The sequence below is a fragment of the Ovis canadensis genome, chromosome 14 (genome assembly GCF_042477335.2).
Source record: "Ovis canadensis isolate MfBH-ARS-UI-01 breed Bighorn chromosome 14, ARS-UI_OviCan_v2, whole genome shotgun sequence".
NCBI classification, from domain to species: domain Eukaryota; kingdom Metazoa; phylum Chordata; class Mammalia; order Artiodactyla; family Bovidae; genus Ovis; species Ovis canadensis.
The window spans coordinates 75,267,273-75,287,681 of NC_091258.1; the positions used below are offsets into that span (position 1 = coordinate 75,267,273).

The 20,409-nt window shown below is 41.1% G+C and overlaps 1 protein-coding gene across 5 annotated transcripts in view; it reads right to left on the reverse strand.

The window, feature by feature from the left end:
• LOC138419237 (zinc finger protein 571-like) overlaps window positions 1-20,409 on the reverse strand; it is a 60,199-nt gene that overhangs the window by 9,114 nt on the left and 30,676 nt on the right. For 3 of the 5 annotated variants that reach the window (XM_069551813.1, XM_069551816.1, XM_069551812.1), the window contains one exon: window positions 1,633-1,725. In XM_069551813.1, the coding sequence (XP_069407914.1) occupies window positions 1,633-1,725 (93 nt within the window). Of the gene's footprint in view, window positions 1-1,632; window positions 1,726-2,220; window positions 2,348-14,243; window positions 14,379-14,918; window positions 15,040-20,409 lie in introns of those variants that run through there. The other 2 variants (XM_069551814.1, XM_069551815.1) reach the window with 2 other exon arrangements.

The window sequence follows — 20,409 nt, forward strand, 5'->3', positions numbered from 1 at the left end:
ATGAAGCACAAATTGGAATCAAGATTTCAGGGAGAAATATCCATAATCTCAGATACACAGATGACACCACCCTTATAGCAGAAAGTGAAGAGGAACTGAGGAATCTCTTGATGAAACTGAAAGAAGAGGATGAAAAAGCCAGTTGAAACTCAACATTCAAAAAACGAAGATCATGGCACCGGTCAGGTCATTTCATGGCAAACAAGGGGAGAAACAGTAGAAACAGTGAGAGACTTTAAGTCTTGGATTCCAAAATCACTGCAGATGGTGACTACAGCCATAAAAGTAAAAGATGCTTGCTCCTGGGAAGAAAAGCTATGACCAATCTAGGCAGCATATTAAAAAGCAGAAACATTACTTTGCCGACAAAGGTCCATCTAGTCAAAGCTATGGTTTTTCCAGTAGTCATGTATGGATGTGAGAGTTGGACCATGAAAAAGCTGAGTGCCGAAGAATTGATGCTTTTGAGCTGTGGTGTTGGAGAAGACTCTTGAGAGTACCTTGGACTGCAAGATCATACCACTTCATCCTAAAGGAAATCAGTCCTGAATATTGATTGGAAGTACATGGTGAAGCTGAAGCTCCAATACTTTGGCCACCTGATGCAAAGAACTGATGCACTGAGAAAGACCCTTTTGCTGGGAAAGATTGAAGATGAGAGAAGAAGGGGATGATAGAGGATGAGATGGTTGCATGGCATCACTGACTCGATGGACATGAGTTTGAGCAGGCTCTGGGAGTTGGTGATGGACAGGGAAGCCTGGTTGCTGCAAACCATGGATCACAGACTCAGACTTGAGTGAGTGACTGAACTGAACTGACTGATATTTTATAGCTATATTTCAATTAGATCTTTTAATAAACATTTCTTTATATAATTTAAAAATTGTCATAGTTTGAATCAACCATTAATAATATAGTGGAAAATGTGCTAAGATTTTATGCCAATTTATTTTAAAATTCTATGAGGTAATAGAACACAATAAAGTATTTTAGCATGTTAGGATTGGGGCAAATACACTAAAGATGTTTAATATGAGATCATATAAGGAATAGAGAAACTTTCAAGTCAACCTGAGATGTGCATTGTTTCATTTTCACCAGGTTTTGCTTTCTGCAGTGAAAAATTACTTGAATTTGAAATTTATTTAGAAGGTCCTGTGTGTCGCTCCCAGTGGATAGGAAATTATAAATCAGAGAACAAAGACCCGTCCCCAGTATTCCAAGCAGTTTGGCAGTTTGTCTACCACTCCACTCACACATTTCTGTCTAGAGGTAGAAGGAAACTTTAAAAGGACTGTCATACAGTTACTCAGAAATGGGCAGAGTTTTCCTAGGGCCCCAAAGAAATCAAAGAGCAACGAATGAATGGAGTTTGTCACAAGCCAAGAGGAGACTTTTAGGTCACACTGTGATGGAGAAAAGTAATCACTGGAGATAAATTCATGAATGATTTCAGAAAGAGAATGGGGCAGGTGATACATTTCTATCACAGTAGCAGATACAAACCCAGGTTATTGAAAACTATTTCTATTGAAGCAAATCTTCCAAAAAACATGTGACAAAAGATGAGTTCCTCCCTGCTCCTTGGACCTCTCATCTGAGTCATCATCTTCATCCATTCATACCTACCTGGGTAAATGGCTGTTGTCTCCTTTCTCCTCATACTCCTGGGATCCTTCAATTGCTCCAGAAAGGCAACCAGGTCCAGCATAGACACAAGCCCTGTTCATCAGAGAAAGAAACAGTTGTGTTGTTAGAGATTCATCAGTATCGAATCCAATATGTATTCAGGTGAGATGAGAATGCCATTTTGTTCTAGAAAATGATTTCCTGAAATACTTTATTCAAAGCAGCTATACAATACTAACAAACACCTAACAGTCAGATCCTGAGATTCTGGTCAAGTAGTACTAAGGCAAAAGTAAGTAGTGTCAATATGAAATTAAGAGAGGGTGCAACTATTTAATACCACAGAACTTACACAATTACCACTAACCTAGAAGGAAGGAGGCCGAGTACATCAAGGAAGAAAAACGTCACCAGCATAACGACTCATCATGAAGGCTTTCTTTCTAAACTCACAAATACCCTTTTTCCCCTAGAAAGCAGAGATCTGAAACTACTATGGGAAGCAGAAAATTTCAGAAGACATTCTTGACATGACGGAACTAAAACCCAGTGGGTAGATAAGGGATTCTGGAAGGCAGTTATCCTCACCCAAGGAGGCCAGGTTCCCATAGTTCTGTAACATCACGTCCCTGTACAATTCCCGCTGACCGAGGTCCAGGCATTCCCACTCCTCTTGAGTGAAGTCTATGGCCACATCCTGGAACGTCAGCTGTCCCTGAAATACAAAATACAGATGCCATGTGGCTGTGCGAAGACTTCCTAATGTGACCCAAGATGAAAACGGCAAGTTCAGAGAACTGATCGTGATTTAGTGGCTTGGCTTGTATTACAAAATATATTTTTTTACATAGTAATCCTTTCTACCCAATTTCTAATATGAACAAAAAACGATGAGTTATGATCTACAAGCCATTAGGGAAACTATTCTCATCTGAAAGAGCAATGATAAAATAATCAGGGCAACGTTATCATATTTATTCTTCAGTGTTCTACTCATGCGACATAGGATAAATTGTTTAACAAAGAAACAGGAAACTTTTTTTTTTTTTTTAAAGTGTATTCTGAGCCAAGAGTTCTGAGGTGGGGCCAAAGTGCCACATTTTTAGCAAGGTCATTTGACTTAGTAATGTTGAAAATTCTGCTCGATGAATGACGATTTTGCACCACAATGAAACAGAATAGTAAGGTAAGAATTCATACTTAAGTTGAACTCTAATTGTTTTACAGATTTTAAGAGGTCTAATAGGATAGTAACCTTTCTTGTGGTCTGGGCTCGTGTTGGAAAAGAATTTCCAGACATGAGACAAAATGAGAGGGAAATAAAGTTTATTAGAATGGGGGACATTGTTAGAACAGCTGGCCAGCTCAAGGGAGAATGGATGTTGAACAGGGGTCCTCAGTCCACTTTCATAGCCAGGGTCCAAGGAGTGGGATAGGGGGTCTTTCAGATCATTTGCTGAATGGATGAGGCACCTATACTGGGTGGGGGAAGAGTAAGAAAAATACTTTCTCCTTACGGGGTAGGAGGGGAGAGCGTTTATACTGCTCAGGAGGACCTGAAATCCATCAACAGTTACAACATGGGGAGGGAAAAATGCTAATGGGTCTTGTTTTTCCGTTCCTGCATTCCAAGACCCTCCTTGGTTTTCTCGTCTTTTGTCCCTGGGTCACCGCATACCTCCCTCTCTTTATTTTTAGGGCCAATTCTTTGGCCCTTGTTGATACCCTGCTCATGTCTAACTATCTACCCATTTCCCTTCTCACACATTTGGGAATCCAGTTTCAAGGAAAATGGAGCAATGACCGCTCTGGCTTCTTCAGGCTGAGCAGGGGTGCCATGGGGCTCTGGGTTCCCTTTGCCTACTCTGTCAGGGTGCATTTATGGAGGGAGATGAGAGTCCATTGAATGATAAGGTGACTTGTTTCACCATTGTTTAGGTGTTAGTCAGGGAATATTCTTGCACGACCACTTAGAAATTCGTGGTATTTTAGAAGAAACAAACTTTACAAGAAAGTTAAAGGTACACGGTCCAAAGATTAGGGGCTAGCCAGGAAAACCAGGACCGGACATTGGTTTGTGATGTTAGTGTTTTTTTAGGTACAAGAAGCAGCAAGAATTTGGGCTCATAAAATCTTTACATGAAAACATCTGACCTTCGGAAGGCCAGTTCTGGGTTTTTCCCAGAGCACAGAGTTCCTTGTTTCTAATCTCTACTCTGAACTCCTTTCAGGGGGTGTTGAAAGTCAGGAGCTTGCAGTAATCATGATGTCATCTTTGTAGAGACAGCTGGCAGAGTCCAGTCAGCAGGGTCCCTTCATAGCCACATATTTGACCATGCTTGGCGGGCATTTCTTGTCCATTGTGTCCTGTGGCACTGGGAAGGCTCATTCCCAGGTTTGGGGAAAGTTCCATTCATAGGCCACTCAATGTGCTGCTTCTAGAGCAGGCCTTGTGAGTAGCAAAAGTCTCTGGACCATACCTGTCTTACAGCTTCTAGGTCCCAGAAAATATTCCCTCTTGTTGCTTCTTCACATATCTAGAGTTACATTATTACAATCATTGATAGCATATGGAGCTGCATATCAACATTTTATTACAGGCTCAGTCACACGTTAGTAACCTAAGAAACAATCTTCTGAAACAAGCAACGTAGAAAATAATATAGCTATAGCTAGCAGTTATTAGTCAGGTCGTAAGTAAAAATTAAATGTCAAGCACTTTCATTAAGCAGAGCCCAGTATACCGCAGGTCATCGACTTCATTTGTTAAATGACTACAGCCAGGTGTTAATCTCTTGGTTGTATATCATGGAGCATCTACTCTTTATCAGAAGATTGCTTCCTGAGATTACCTTTCAAAACAAGCTTAAAGTGCACCACAACGACTGAAGCCTGCATACTCTCGAGCCCATGCTCTGCAGCAAGAGAAGCCATGGCAATGAGAAGCCTGTAAAACGTAACTAAAGAGTAGCCTCCACTAAATCTTTTAGAAATATAACATAAGAAGGAACTATCTCAGAAGTGAGGCTTAGTAAACACTAGACTTTAATTAACTAGACACTTCGTTTAACAATGAACAAAACTTAACATTCAGTGAAACAATTTTTTTCATTATGAGGGCATTAACCCTGTAACCAGGGAAGGCTTTAACCCATCAAATAGAAGTGAGGTTTGTCAGGGAGCCAGGAAAAGCCAGGCAGCCATCTTGGATTTCCCATAGCCCTGACTCTTCGATTTACAGCTACTGTTCGCCCATTTTGAATTCCCCAATTCAGGAGCAGACTATGGCCATGTTTTAAGGGCATCAGGATGGCAAAAGTCTAACCATGGGGGGTTATTTTTGTAGAAGAAGAATGAGCTTTGTCTACATGTACCATAATCTTAAGTAATGCTTATTTACTTTATCAAAGCAACAAAAAGTTTTTAAAATGAATATAAATCATTTAAAGTCAAAGAAATTCATAATATCTTAATGAAAGCTGCATTCTAAGAAAACTTTGTTCTATTAACATAGAGATTAGACTAAATTCCAGTCTGGTACCAGCTTCAGTTCAGTTCAGTTGCTCAGTCGTGTCCGACTCTTTGCGAGCCCATGAATCGAAGCACGCCAGGCCTCCCTGTCCATCACCAACTTCTGGAGACTACTCAAACTCACCTCCCTCGAGTCAGTGATGCCATCCAGCCATCTCATCCTCTGTTGTCCTCTTCTCGTCCTGCCCCCAATCCCTCCCAGCATCAGAGTCTTTTCCAATGAGTCAACTCTTCGCATGACGTGGCCAAAGTATTGGAGTTTCAGCTTTAGCATCAGTCCTTCCAATGAACACCCAGGACTGATCTCCTTTAGAATGGACTGGTTGGTATCTCTAATTTTCTTAAAGAGATCTTTAGTCTTTCTCATTCTATTGTTTCCCTCTATTTCTTTGCATTGATCACTGAAGAAGGCTTTCTTATCTCTCCATGCTATTCTTTGGAACTCTGCATTCAAATGGGCATATCTTTCCTTTTCTCCTTTGCTTTTGGCTTCTCTTCTTTTCACAGCTATTTGTAAAGCCTCCTCAGACAGCCATTTTGCCTTTTTCATCAGATAGCAAACAAAACTTGTTTATCAGTTAACCTCAGAAAAATCTTTTCCATAAATCTTGAAATAGCAGTATTCTTACAAAGGCATCAGAGTGAAACCACAGAAATCATGTTTAAATCTGATTAAACTGCAATTGACAATGTAGCCTGGTTACTGCTGTGACTTGTAACACTTTAACAGTATAAGCAGAATTATAGTTGACCACATTGTATTAGGGCATATCAGATCTATATGACTTCCACATAATTTTAGGATATCTATATTAGTAACATCAACCATATAGCATAATCTGAGAAGATTTATCACCCCTTCAACAGTACTTCCCATGTAATTTAACATGTCCAACGAGCCCAGGTAGTTTAATAGCTCCCTGGGATGTCTCAGGGGCCCTCTGAAGCAATCCAAAGTCAGCTAGAAGTCAAGTCATTTAGGATGTTTTGTGGACAAATATCAAAAGGGGATATAACACTCAGTCAGATAAAATCATATAGATCACTGGGAAACAATATATTTACTCAGCCAAGGTAACAATGATTTCAAAGATAAACAGAACAGAACAGATCACTTTACAGAAACTTAAAATCCATTATCAAAGGCAGCTCAACATCTCAAGAAAACATGTATTTATGCTCAAAACTCTTCCCTTGGCGTCCACTTTCCATAAAACCTTATCACTTTCTGTACCCATTACTTTGTTCTCCCATGCTGAAACAGCCACCTGTAAGTCAGACCTATTTCCTTTTCTCTTCATAAATTGTAATTTCTTTCCTCATACCTTCTTTACTGAAAATACACTACTTTCCTTAAGCAGCCAAAAACTTAAGCATTCTGTGGATTGGTGAACATAAATAACAGTGATAATTTCTAAAAAAAATATTCTAGATGCCATTCTCAGGATGGCATCAAGCATTATTCATGAACAGTCCAAAATATCTAGTTTCTCTGTAAGAGGAAAGTTAGTCCTCAGTAATGAATGTTTCAGAATCTTATTTTATTTGGAAATGACCTAGCTATTCAATAAACTTCCATCACTTAGTTTGGCACAGCCCTAGAAAGTCAGGTTACTGAAATCTAGAGAATGTTTTAGAGAGACATTTCTAAAGTATAATTATTCTTAAAAGAGTTTCTCTGAAAGATCATATCTCTTTTACAGTTTCTTTGAAGGTCCCCCCCCCCTTTCCTAGAGGTACTTTCCTGGTTGAAAAACTTGTAACAGATATAAAAATATAACAATATGTAAGTAATAATAAACCTAGGCACAATGAAAATACTGTGCTTAATGACTCTTAGACATATCTACATTAGATTAGCAAACAAACATTAATACTAGATATTTAATATTGAATATTTCCCAGTTCACGTGAATCTGAAATTCATTTAGGTAAATTTCTCTTGGAGTTAGAACTGTCTGATTTGTAAGCACTTACCTTCTTTTGCGTGAAGTGAGTGAAGTCGTGTCCAACTCTTTGCGACCCCATGGACTGTAGCCCACCAGGCTCCTCTGTCCATGGGATTCTCCAGACAAGAATACTGGAGTGGGTTGCCATTTCCTTCTCCAGGGGATCTTCCCGACCCAGGGATCGAACCCAAGTCTCCCGCATTGTGGGCAGACGCTTTAAACTCTGAGCCACCAGGGAAACCCTTTAGGCCAATTAAATTAGAACTCATTTAGAACTTCAGCAATATTATTAAAAAAAAAAAAAAAAAACAGCACACTGAGACATACATAAATCCAGACCGACCAACAGAGATTTCATAGTTTCCTGCTTAAGATTTAAAACATCTCTTTGACCCTTTTTTTGTTTCTTTGTATCTTTGTTTGGCTTGAAGTTCTGATTTGCCCAAGGCTGAGCCAGGTCTCAGGCAAAGTGGGCAGTGACATTCAAGGACATGGAAGGGGTTAACTATAAGCTTTTCCCTAGGCAGGCCTCTTAACAGGCTGCTGCTGCTGCTGCTGCTAAGTCGCTTTAGTCCTGTCTGACTCTGTGCGACCCCACAGACAGTAGCCCACCGGGCTCCCTCACCGCTGGGATTCTCCAGGCAAGAATACTGGAGTGGGTTGCTATTTCCTTCTCCAAGCTAGTTGTTAACAAGCTAATTGCTTTAAAATACATATGCAAAAACAATCGGTTTTACAGTTTCCAAGGGAAAGAAAATTTCATTTTAAGCAGTTTTCTCCAGAGTCTAAATAATATCAGGGCCATCCTATGTCAAAAAGTTATCTTTCCTTTCTGTAGTCTTAGTTTTATAGCTAAAATATAGACCAAATAATGCTCAAATTGACTCTGATATCAGGAGCATTTCAGCTCATAAAAATTTTGGACTGTCCTTCTGGTGGGAAGTGAGGTCTTTGTCCCATCAGAAGAATCTGAAGGGTTAAGGGAATTTGCAGGACCAGGAGAAGCTTGGTCCTTCCCAGCCCTGAGAAACAGGAGTACTCAGAAGGGAATTCTTTAGGCTGTTCAGGAGTGGGGGAAGCTTGGTTCCCTCTCCACCTGAAAGATAAGCTTCCTTAAAGGGGATTCTTTAGAATGTTAGGACAGTTTTTGATCCTTCAGGCTTTTGAATATAGAAGAAAGACCTGGACCAAAGGGAACTTCATAATCCTTTCCTAGAGATCATGTGGATATGAAAGGTCGAGTAGGGGTCATCTAGGAAATCTGACGGAGACAGACAGAGAGGGACAGGAGACAGAGAGGCAACAGAACGTAAGGAAATTCTGAGTCCTTTTTCTTCTTTTGGGAAAACCTAATGTGCCACTCAGAGGCCATTTTGGGGGGGGTCCCTCGTTTGTATTGGAGCCAGGACTTTCGGAGGGTCAAAAGTTTCCAGCTTCTGAGAATGTAGCCAAGGGTTGAGTATGAAAGAGCCTCCTGGGATGTAACAGACCCACTCATAGCCTATGTACCATAGAATGGGAGTACTGAGAGTCACTGGCTGACAGAAAGGCATCCTGTTTCCCCCAGTGATCTCTCAATGCGACTGAGGCCACAGAATGGCTGAGCGGCCCAACAGTCACATCCAACAGTGAGAGGAGACCTCTGAGAACCATGCAGCTAAGCCACCAGGTGACATGGGCAGAGAAAGAAAGATTCCTGGGAGCAACCAGGTGACTCATCATTTGGTGATTCCCTGAAACGTGGAAGACACTCTTGGGATGGCTCAGAGGCAACACCCAGGCTCCTGTAAATCAATCCGGACAAAAAGAGAAAGAAGTGAAAGTGACAGGGAAGAAGGCTGAGGAATCCACCTTACAATATATCCGGGAGGCGGTGGCCTGGGAACAATGGTCTCTGTTTTGCCTCAACCACTATGTGCCTAACATGGTGGACAGAAGTTGTCTTGCTGCGGGCTTGTGCCCTTGTGCCCTGATTCGTTCTGTATGCCCCCTATCCTCACATGGGAGTCTTTCTGTGGCAGGCACCCTAATGGCTTTTATGTGTCTGATCTCTGCCCACAGAATACTGCTTGGCATAATCCTTAGTTGTGAAAAAGACAAAGGAGAGACCTTCACCCACTCCAGAGGCAGTTACTTTGGGTGGAGTGAGCAGTGGGGCATTTGGAACACACCAGAGGGTAACCCTCGCCAGAGTTCCAAAGTTGCCGCCACAGCAGTTGCCTGTTGGCAGAGGGTCCCTATGAGAAAGCAGAAGTGAGGAGGGGGGACAAGAGACTCCAAGTCTTTGAACAAGGCACCAAAAATATCATGGTCTGGGTGCGAGTTGGAAAAGAATTTCCAGACATGAGACAATAGGGGTCTGGTTTTTCAGTTTGTGCATTTTAAGACCCTCCTTGGTTTTACCTGCTCTTCACTCTTTGGGTAACCACAACCTTGGCAGAAAGAATCATTTTAACTATTTAGTATATACTCTGTATCTTTCTGATTGTTTTTATCAGAGTATTGAAAGTGCAAGAGAAATAACTAAAAATCAGTAATGTCGCTCTTATACTTTTTTGGCACATATTTTAACAAATAGGCATTAAATAGCAAAGCTTAAACTTTACTTCAGTTTATTTACTTTAAACTAATAAAACACAGACAGATTCACAGAGACAACTAAGAAAAGCTGATAGAAGTTTCTGTAACTGTAAAGAATACTAAAGACAAGAAATGTTTTAGTCACTCAGTCATGTCCCATTCTTAGTGACCCCCTGGACTCTAACTTGCCAGATTCCTCTGTCCAAGAAATTCCCAAGCAGGAATACTGGAATGGGGAGTCATTCCCTTCTCCAGAAGTTCTTTAGAAAAACAAAGCAAAAAAAAAAAAGAAGAAGAAAAAATTGATCAAGTCATGTTAATATTTTCATACACACAGTTCAGCTGCTCACTCGTATCCGACTCTTCGTGATCCCATGGCCCACAGCACACCAGGCCTCCCAGTCCATCACCAACTCCCAAGGCCTACTCAAACTCATCTCCGCGGAGTACAGACAGACACTCAAATGGGGTTATATGCTCATTAAGAGGAAGAGAGAAAATTTTTCATGTCACTGAACTCAGGTAATTTTGAATGGATTAAAATGTACATCATGTTAGAGGATGATACTCTTTATTTGTACTGAGCTGTATTTTAAATTTTAATACAGTTGAGCATAGATTAGGACTAATAAGATTCTTGTAAACATTTTGGAAAATACAAAACTGTGATGAGACTCTGTGATGTGAGCATGCAGTGTACTGGAAAAGATCAGACCTGGGCTTGGGATGAAAACCGTCATTCCCCAAAACCAGCATCTCTGCTAAACACACATGAGTGTTCATTTTCCAAAGCAGATAGAAAGTAAGAAGACAGGAAGTTACTCCATTAATTGTGATAGTTTAGGCACATCCCGCATTTTTCTTTCCAAGACACTTGTTCAAGTGAAAAAAAAAAAAATCATAGCATGGGAATCTCACAGAAACATCGAAACCAGTGAACATGAGACATGGGGTAAGAAGTACATGGAAGAATCCATTATCACTGCATGGGTATTTTGACACTATTATGGAAACTATGATCTGAATCTATCATTAAAAAATGTTAGTTTGGGGACTTCATGACGACCCAGTGACTAAGACCCTGAGCTCCCAATGCACAGAGCTCTGGTTCTTTCCCTGATCAGGAAACTATATCCCACATACTGTAGCTAAGAGTTTACATGTCACAACCAAAGAAACTGAAGATTACAAGGATGACTGAAGATCTTACCTGCCACAAGAAGACCCAGTGCAGCCAAATAAATAAATATTTAAAAAATGTGTTGTATGCAAATTTCAGTTCATATATGCCTTCCCTGATCTTCCGGAACCTGGTGATCTGGCTTTAACGATAAGAAAGCAAAAGAGAGAAGAGGCTGACATTTCCTGGTTTATGCAGAGAACCAATAAAGCCCTTGACACAGGGCTTGTACCACTCACAAACGCACAGAGCGTCCTCTCGAGGATGTCTTGAAAGCCTGGGTGAGAAAGTGAGCTCACCAGGTTTCCACGCTCCAGAGAATTAGCCTGAAGGGGAGAGACAGAGAGAAAGAAAGAAAGAAAGACACAGGGACCCAAGCTCTGATGGAAAAAGGGTGCTTTAATGATCTTTGCATGAGCATATATAGGCTGTTAAAGAATTTCTTTGACAATGATAAAGATCAGAAAACCAAATGTATAGTTACTGTTACCAAGGAAAGAAGGAATTAACAATGGTCATAAAGTCAGAAGACAACAAATATCTCAAGAAGGAGGGTCGTGACTAGGCAGATTTACCGAAGGGAAAGAGTTTACTGAAGGAAATCCATACATGCAATTCATCTCATTATTTCAGTTCTGGGAGCAGGACTGAACTGGTGTTATACTATAATATGACTTTTACACAGCAATATTTTCTACCATAATCCTAACCAAAAAAAAAAAGATGAGAAATGACCCACACACCATTTCAGAAACTTCTGATCTGGAAAAGAAATGATGAAATAATCAGAACAACATGGGCATATTTATTTTTGAGTGCTGTATTTGTATGACACAGGATGAACTGTCTATCAAGGAAACAGGCAATATTTTTCAAAAGCATACTCTGACCCAAGAGTTCTTGAGTGGGAGAAATGTGCCATTTATTTTAGCAAACTTAATTTTTTTCAGAGTATTGTTAACAAACTTCTTTTAACTAGTGATGTTCAAAATTCTCCTCCATAAATGACCACTTTGAATAGTAACGAAATACAATAGTAAGGTAAGCATTCATACTTACTTTTGAACTTCAAGTGTTTTACAAATTTTACAGAGCAAATATGATAGCATCCTCAGCAGCAACAATCATTTTAACTATTTAGAATATACTATATATATTTCTGAGAGTTTTTACAGAGTCTTGGATGTGTAATGGAAATAATTTAAAATCAATTAAGTTGTTGTTCCACCTTACTGCAAATATGTTGCAAACATTCCTTAAACAGCTTAAATTTAGTTCACTTTATGTACTCTAAACCTTAATAATACACAGACAAATACATAGGGACAATTCTAAAGAAAGTTCATAGAAGTTTTTCTGTGAAGAAAACAAATTATAAGAAAAATAACTGATCAAATCATATGAACATTTTCATGCATAAATATATTAAAATGGAACTATATATTCATTTCACTAAAATGAAACAATCTAAGGCAATGGAAAATATGTCAGAACAATTTTCAAAGGTTAGGATAAATAAAAATATTCATGATATGATGATGGCATTTGTATAAACATTAGGTTTATGCCTGCACACACATATGCACACATGAAGACACTTCAGGTAAAAACCTTCCCTAAGTAACAGATCTTTTGGAAGAAACATTTTTAATCCACCTTTTTTTTTTTAACTCAAGTATACTTTACCATTTATGGTAAAACAAACATTTACAAATTGTGCATGAATGCTTGCTAAGTCACAACAATCATGTCTAACACTTTGGGACCGCACGGACTGTAGCCATCCAGACTCCTCTGTCCACGGGATTTCCCAGGCAGGAATACTGGAGGGGGTTGCCATTTCCTTCTCCAGGGGACTTTCCCAACCTGGGGATCAAACCCAGTTCTCCTGCTTTGGCAGGCAGATTCTTTACCACTGAGCCACCTGGGTTCACTGAAAACAGTTTTGAATGATCAAAAACACAATATGAGAAATAGTCAACATTTATTAGCAAATATACCATGACACCTATTTAGAACACATTTCCAGACCTATATGAAGAAATGCAAACCTTTACTGAAAATCACAAGTTTTACTTGGAAGATGTGGTGACATAAAGACTTCAGTGACTGCAATTTCGAACAATTCAAACTCAAAACAAACATGGATATTTCAAATATAAGTCTCAGCTGTATCTAGGAGAGCCAACACAATTTTGAATTTAAAAATGAAAAAAAACCAAAATAGAGGGAAATTACAGATTTCTGTAATTACAATCTGTAAATCTGTAATTCTGCCAAACTACAGATGAAGTTATCACTGTATAGACCAGTGAAACTTCAAACTAAATGAAACAAAACAGCAACAAGGTAGCCAAAAAAGCTCACCTAAAGAGAGACTTAGACATTATTTGAACAATAAAATAGAAGGTAAACATAACAAAATATTTTTTAATAATGCAACAGGTGAGGTATTCCAAGGTAACAACAAAAATCAGAGGAGGGGCGGAAATCAAAGCGCATAAAGGAAAGATTTCAGTTTCAGTGTTGTGTAATGAAGAATTTAGGGACTTTCCTGATGGTCCAGTGCTGAAAACCTGCCTGTCAATGCAGAGGACATGGGTTCCATCCCTGGTCAGGGAAGATCCCACATACCTTGAAGCAACTAAGCTAGTGTGCCACAACTACTGAAACCCACCTGCTCCAGAGGCTACCAGTTATTAACACAATGACTGAACCCATGCCTTAGAGCCAGAGCTCCACAACAAAGAAAGCCCAAGTGCAACAGCAAAATCCCAGTATAGCCAAAACTAAATAAATATTAAAACTAAAAAAAAAAAAAAAAAATTTGGTAGGCTTTGGTCTCCAGGTTGTGGAAGTTTGTTAACTACTCTTGGAATTTTAGTTTTTTTCCCTTGGAATGTCCTTAGTGACTGAAGTGGCTTTATTACTCTCCGTGGGCCCTGATTATTTATGCTAACAACATGACCTACGGTGGGCCCCTAGTTTAATAATGGGATGACTCAGGTTGTGAGGCTGGCCATTTCACAAAGACCAAGGAAATGACTAGAGGTTTGGGGCTTTGAGCCAGGTGAACTTATTAGCCCAACCTCTAAGGAGTAGAGAATGCTGGAGATGTTATCAAGCAGGGCTATGTAGCTAAACCCCAATAAAAACTCAAGACTTAAAAGTTTGAGTGAGCTTCTTTGGCTGGCTATACTCTGTTTTCTGTCACATTGATGTGCCAGGAGGGCAACGGGTCTCTTGGGATGATGACCACGGGTGAGTTAAAAAAAAATTCATTCAGAAGTTAAGAAGCTTATCAAGTCCAAAGAAACAGCATTTCAGGAAACAGAGACAGAACAAACAAACAAAAGGATTACGCCTCTTACCTCGGAACGAGTCATTTCTGATTCCTTGCTTTCCTCTTCCTCTGGGATTCCGTCTCAGGTAAGATCAGCCTTGGGAAGTGAGCCCTGAGTGTTGAAAATAGGCTGTTCAATACTTAGATAAACACACCGAGGTCCCTGTAACACAGCCACACACAGAGGGACGATCTCAACAAACACAAAACACAATCCTCTACGGCCACTAACACAGCAGGGATTCTGGAACACAGAATTAAACGAGGTGTTTTTAGTCTTATTGTTTTCTTCAGAACTCGCGGCCCTTCCTGTGAAAATCACACGTTCTAGGCTGACCCTCCCCTTCAAACTGTAGGCGAGACCATGACCAAACTCCATACAGAATAGAGCCTCCTTCACCTCTTTGTGGATCAGGGATCTAGTGGTTGGGCAATACAGGACTTTAAGCAGCGGTCTCTACAAGTTAGAACGTAGACCTGCCAAAGAACGTGGACTCTAGAACATTAACAGGAAGCGGACGTGGACCGCAGGGACCCGCAGCTAAGCTAACGGACTTCAGAACTTCTCACGGCGATGCACGGACACACTGGGGACGGGAACATGGGACGGCAGATTGAACGTCCACAGAGACCCCCGAAACCACGTGTGAAAGACAACAGGCTGTGGGACTACGAAATCCGGGTTTTAAACAAACAAACTCACCAGAACTCTCTGTCGCTCATTTAAACTCAATTCCCACTCTGCAGGGTACTGCGCACGCGCGGGCGGAAGATCCGGTACAGAGGAAGGTGAGTGCGCTACACCGCGGCCAATGAGAGGCGACCTAAGGAGAGAGGGTGGGACGAAGCCGGAAGCGCAGGTTATGGGGCGGGGCGAGTGGGGACGGAGCCTTGCCTCCCTTCACCCCGCCCCTGTCAGTTTTCGGTCTGTTTGTCCTTCTGTCCAGCTGTGCTTCCTTTCTCTGCCCGTTGATGCCTTTAAATCTCATTGGTTTACTCTGGAGCAGAGCTGCTTCCTGCCTGTTCTAAGTTAGTGTTTCACACAACTTAAGGCAAAAGAGAAGAATTTTGAGAGCTGACTCTATGGGAAGCCGAGATGTTTTCAGCAAGTTGTAAAACAGGGAAGATGGAAAAGCCCTTTGTGTGAGTGTGTGAAGATGGGTGTCTCCACAATGAGGAAAAGTAGAATGTAATCAATTAGAAGGAATTCATAGGGCCTGGACTCCATCATAGACCTGTTCATGCTGATCGTGCTCGGCCACCTTTCCAATGGACTCTAAACTCTGTGTTTAGTGCCTATGAAAACAACAACAGAAGGATAAGACCCCCCCCTCCAAACAGGGGAACCTTGAAGATCATATCTAGGTTACACATGGCCTAAGACAAAACATACACTAATCACCTCTTCCTACAGACAGTCCATCAATTTTCTGTGTCTACCAGAGTGTAACCTAGAGCTTATTGATTACTAATTGTTTGACTGTTTGAGCACATAGCACCTGAATGATGGGGTTATTGTGACTGTATTTTCCTTGGTTTATGTAAGTCTCAAAGAATTTGGGGTGGTGGGTTCAGATATGTGCACATGGGGTATAAAAGATTTTCACAAATGCTGGTCAGGGTCCTTGGCTAAGAGGAGACTCTGCCCTGGGCCCGCTGGTGCAATAAACTGCACTTCACTATCTGCATTGTCCTTCTGAGTGAGTTTGTTTCCCAGAACGTGTGGCTACAACAATCACTTCAGCAGCAGCAGCAACAATTAACAGAGGCATATAGATGTGAGAGTTGGACTATAAAGAAAGCTGAGCGCTGAAGAATTGATGCCTTTCAACTGTGGTGTTGGAGAAGACTTGAGAGTCCCTTGGACTGCAAGAAGATCCAACCAGTCCATCCTAAAGGAGATCAGTCCTGGGGGTTCATTGGAAGGACTGATGGTGAAGCTGAAACTCCAATACTTTGGCCACCTGATGCGAAGAGCTGACTCATTGGAAAAGACTCTGATCCTGGGAAAGATTCAGGGCAGGAGAAGGAGATGACGGAGGATGCGATGGTTGAATGGCATCACCGACTTGACGGACATGGGTTTGGGTGGACTCCGGGAGTTGGTGATGGCCAGGGAGGCCTGGCGTGCTGCTGTTCATGGGGTCGCAAAAAGTCGGACACAACTCAGCGACTGAACTTAACTGAACTGAATCTCTGTATCAACAGATTCTGCCAGGAGTAACGGTATGCCATTTCTGTGGTTATGTTATAAACGACAGTGTGGGTTCTGGTCTCCCTCTTTCTTCCTGGACTCACTTCCTAAGACAAAAGCCAGCTGCCCTGTTTTAAGCAGGTCTCCGGTTACAATTACTGAGGTTTCCTCCCAACGGATCACCTGAATGATTCAGTTCAGTTCAGTCCAGTTGCTCAGTCGTCTCTGACTCTTTGGGACCCAATGGACTGCAGCATGCCCGGCCTCCCTGTTCATCACCTATTCCCGGAGTTTACTCAAACTCATGTCCATTGAGTCAGTGATGCCATCCAACTATTTCATCCTCTGTTGTCCCCTTCTGCTCCTGTCTTCAACCTTTCCCAGTATCAGGGTCTTTCCCAATGTCACTTCTTTGCATCAGGTGGTCAAAGTATTGGAGTTTCAACTTCGGCATCAGTCCTTACAGTGAACACCCAGGAATGATATCCTTTAGAATGGATTGGTTGGATCTCCTTACAATCCAAGGGACTCTCAGAGTCTCCTCCAACACCACAGTTAAAAAGCATCAATTCTTCAGTGTTCAACTTTCTTTATAGTCCAACTCTCACATCCAGACATGACTACTGGACAAACCATACCTTTGACTACATGGACCTTTGTTGGCAAAGTAATTTTTCTGCTTTTTGATATGCTCTCTACATTGGTCATAACTTTTCTTCCAAGGAATAAACGTCTTTAATTACATGGCTGCAGTCACCATCTGCAGTGAGTTTGGAACCCGAAAAAATAAAGTCTGTCACTGTTTCCATTGTTTCCCATCTATTTGCCATGAAGTTTAGGGACCAGATGCCATGATCTTAATTTTCTGAATGTTGAGATTTAAGCCAACTTCTTCACTCTCCTCTTTCAGTTTCATCAAGAGGCTTTTTAGCTCTTCTTCGCTTTCTGCCCTAAGGGTCGTGACATCTGTATGTCTGAGATTATTGGTATTTCTCACAGCAATCTTGATTCCAGCTTGTGCTTCATACAATCCAGCATTTCTTATGATGTACTCTGCATATGAGTTAAATAAGCAGGGTGACCCATGCTTAAGCTGGGGCCAAGAGCAGTGCCAATAATAGGATCACACAAGAGCTTGCTGGAGAATGAAAGTTGGCACACAGAGTACACCTCGAGGTGAACATTCTGAGAGGAGCAATACTCAGTGGCTTCTCTCCCAGTGGGTGTGCCCCAATCCCACCAGCCTCCCAGCACAGATCAGAAACACAGCTAAGAAACATCCGGGGCTCTATTCCACCAACCAAGGAGCAGACATCACCACAGAGAGGGCAGTGAAAACCACAGAGCAATGGGGAAGTTCCCCTCAGGGCAGGCACTGGTCATAGTAACACAATCAAAGCCCTGATCAAGGGGATAAGGGCACACCTCTGGACCAACCTCACCCACCAAGTTGCAGACACCAGAAGGAAGACTGACTAGATTCCTGTAGCCTTCAAAATAGAGATCACGGACAGAAAACTGGATAAAATGAGATGGCAAAGAAATAGGTTATATATAGAGAAGCAACATCAAACCCTGTAAGAACCACTAATTGAAGAGGAGATAGGCAATCTAATGACGACCTCTTGCTTGTAGTCATCTTAAGTGGAGATACCAGACGTTTTCACAAATCCTAGGTGCCTGATAATTCTTTAATCCACTTCTTTTCACACATTTTTCTGAGAATGTTCTAGTAGATGTTTAAATCTAAAAATCATAAATGATAGTGACAGAAAACTAATCAGAAACTGAGGACACATAAGACAGTGTCTGAGGAAGTGAAAAACTTCATAAAGTTAAGTTCTTAAGAAATTAAATGAGAGCATTTTAAAAATATGGTTGAAACACAGGGAAGTCTACTCATAGCTCTGTGGAGACCAAAGTGGAACGGAATTGAATAGAATGCAGAAGACTGGATAGCTCTTCAAGAAAATTGATATACCAAGGGAACTTTTATACAAAGATGGGCACAATAAAGGACAGAAACGGTGTGGACCTAACAGAAGTGGAAAATATTAAGAAAAATGGGGAAGAATACACAGAAGAGATATACAAAAAAGATCTTAATGACTAACATAACCAGGATAGTGTGATGAGTCACCTAGAGACAGACATCCTGGAGCCTGAAGTCAAGTGGGCCATGGGAAGGAACACTATGAATAAAGCTAGTGGAGGTGATAGAATTCCAGTTGAGCTGTTTCAAGTCCTAAAAGATGATGTTGCTCAAGTGCTGCACTCAATATGTCAGCTAATTTGGAAAACTCAGCTGTAGCCACAGGACTGGAAAAAGTCTGTATTCATTCCAATCCCGAAGAAAGGCAATGCCAAAGAATGATGAAACTACCACACAATTGCACTCATTTCACATGCTACCGAAGGTTCAAAATTCTCCAAGCATGGATTCAACAGTATGTGAACCGAGAACTTCCAGATGTTCAAGCTGGATTTAGAAAAGGCAGAGGAACCAGAGATTAAGTTGCAAACATCCTTTGAATCATAGAAAAAGCAAGAGAGTTCCAGAAAAATATCTACTTATGCTTTATTGACTATGCCACAGCCTTTGACGGTGTGGATCATAACAAAGTGTGGAAAATTCTTAACGAGATGGAAATACCAGAACACCTTACCCACCTCCTTAGAAATCTGAATGCAAATCAAGAAGAAACAGTACTGGAGATGGAATAACGGACTAGTTCCAAATGGGGAAAGGAATATGTCAAGACTGCCTACTGTCACTCTGCTTACTTGACTTATATGCAGAATACAACATGCAGGAGACCTCGGTTTGGTCCCTGGGTTGGGAAGATCCCCTGCAGAAGGGAAGGGCTACCCACACCAGAATACACCAGTATTCTGGCCTAAAGAATTCCATGGGTTATATAGTCCATAGGATCACAAAGAGTTGGTCAGAAGTGAGTGACTTTCACTTTCACTATGCATCATGTGAAATGTCGGGCTTGAAGAAGCACAAACTGGAATCAAGACTGCAGGGAGAATTATCAATAACTTCAGATATACGGATGACATGACCCTACTGGCAGAAAACAAAGAGGAACTGAAGAGTCTTTTGTTGAAACTGAAAGAGAGGAGTGAAAATGTTGGCTTCAAACTCAGCATTTAGAAAACTAAGATCATGGCATCCAGTCCCATCATTTCATGGCAAATAGATGGGAAAACAATCAAAACAGTGACAGACTTGATTTTCTTGGGCTCCAAAATCACTGCAGATGTTGACTTCAACCATGAAAGTAGAAAATGCTTGCTCCTTGGAAGGAAAGCTATGAGCAATGTAGACAGCATAATAAAAAACAGAGACATTACTTTGCAGACAATTGTCTGTCTAGTCAAAGCTATGGTTATTCCAGTGTCATGTATGGATGTGAGAGTTGAACCATAAAGGCTGAGGGTTGAAGAATTGATGCTTTTGAACTGTGGTGTTGGAGAAGACTCTTGAGAGTCTCTTAGACTGCAAGGAGATCACAGCACTCCATTTCTTTAGAAGAAAATCAATCCTGAATATTCGTTGGAAGGACTGATGCTGAAGTTGAAGCTCCAATACTTTGACCATCTGATGTGAAGGACTGATGCATTGGAAAACATCCTGATGCTGGGTAAGACTGAGGGCAGGAGGAGAAGGGGACGACAGAGGATGAGATGGTTGGATGGCATCACTGATGGACATGAGTTTGAGCAGGGTCTGGGAGTTGGTGATGGACAGGGAAGCCTGGCGTCCTGTAGTCCATGGGGTCCCAGAGTTGGACACGACTGAGTGACTGAACTGAACTGACTGATAGGTATAATGGATTCTCTTTGCGGTACAGTAGTACAAAACTGTAAAACAGCTAAATTCCAAATAGAACTTTTTAAACTGATTTCTTTACATGATCTAGAAATTGTTATAGCTTGAATCAGCTATTAACAATATGGTGGAAAATGTGCTAAGCATTTATTCCAGTTTATT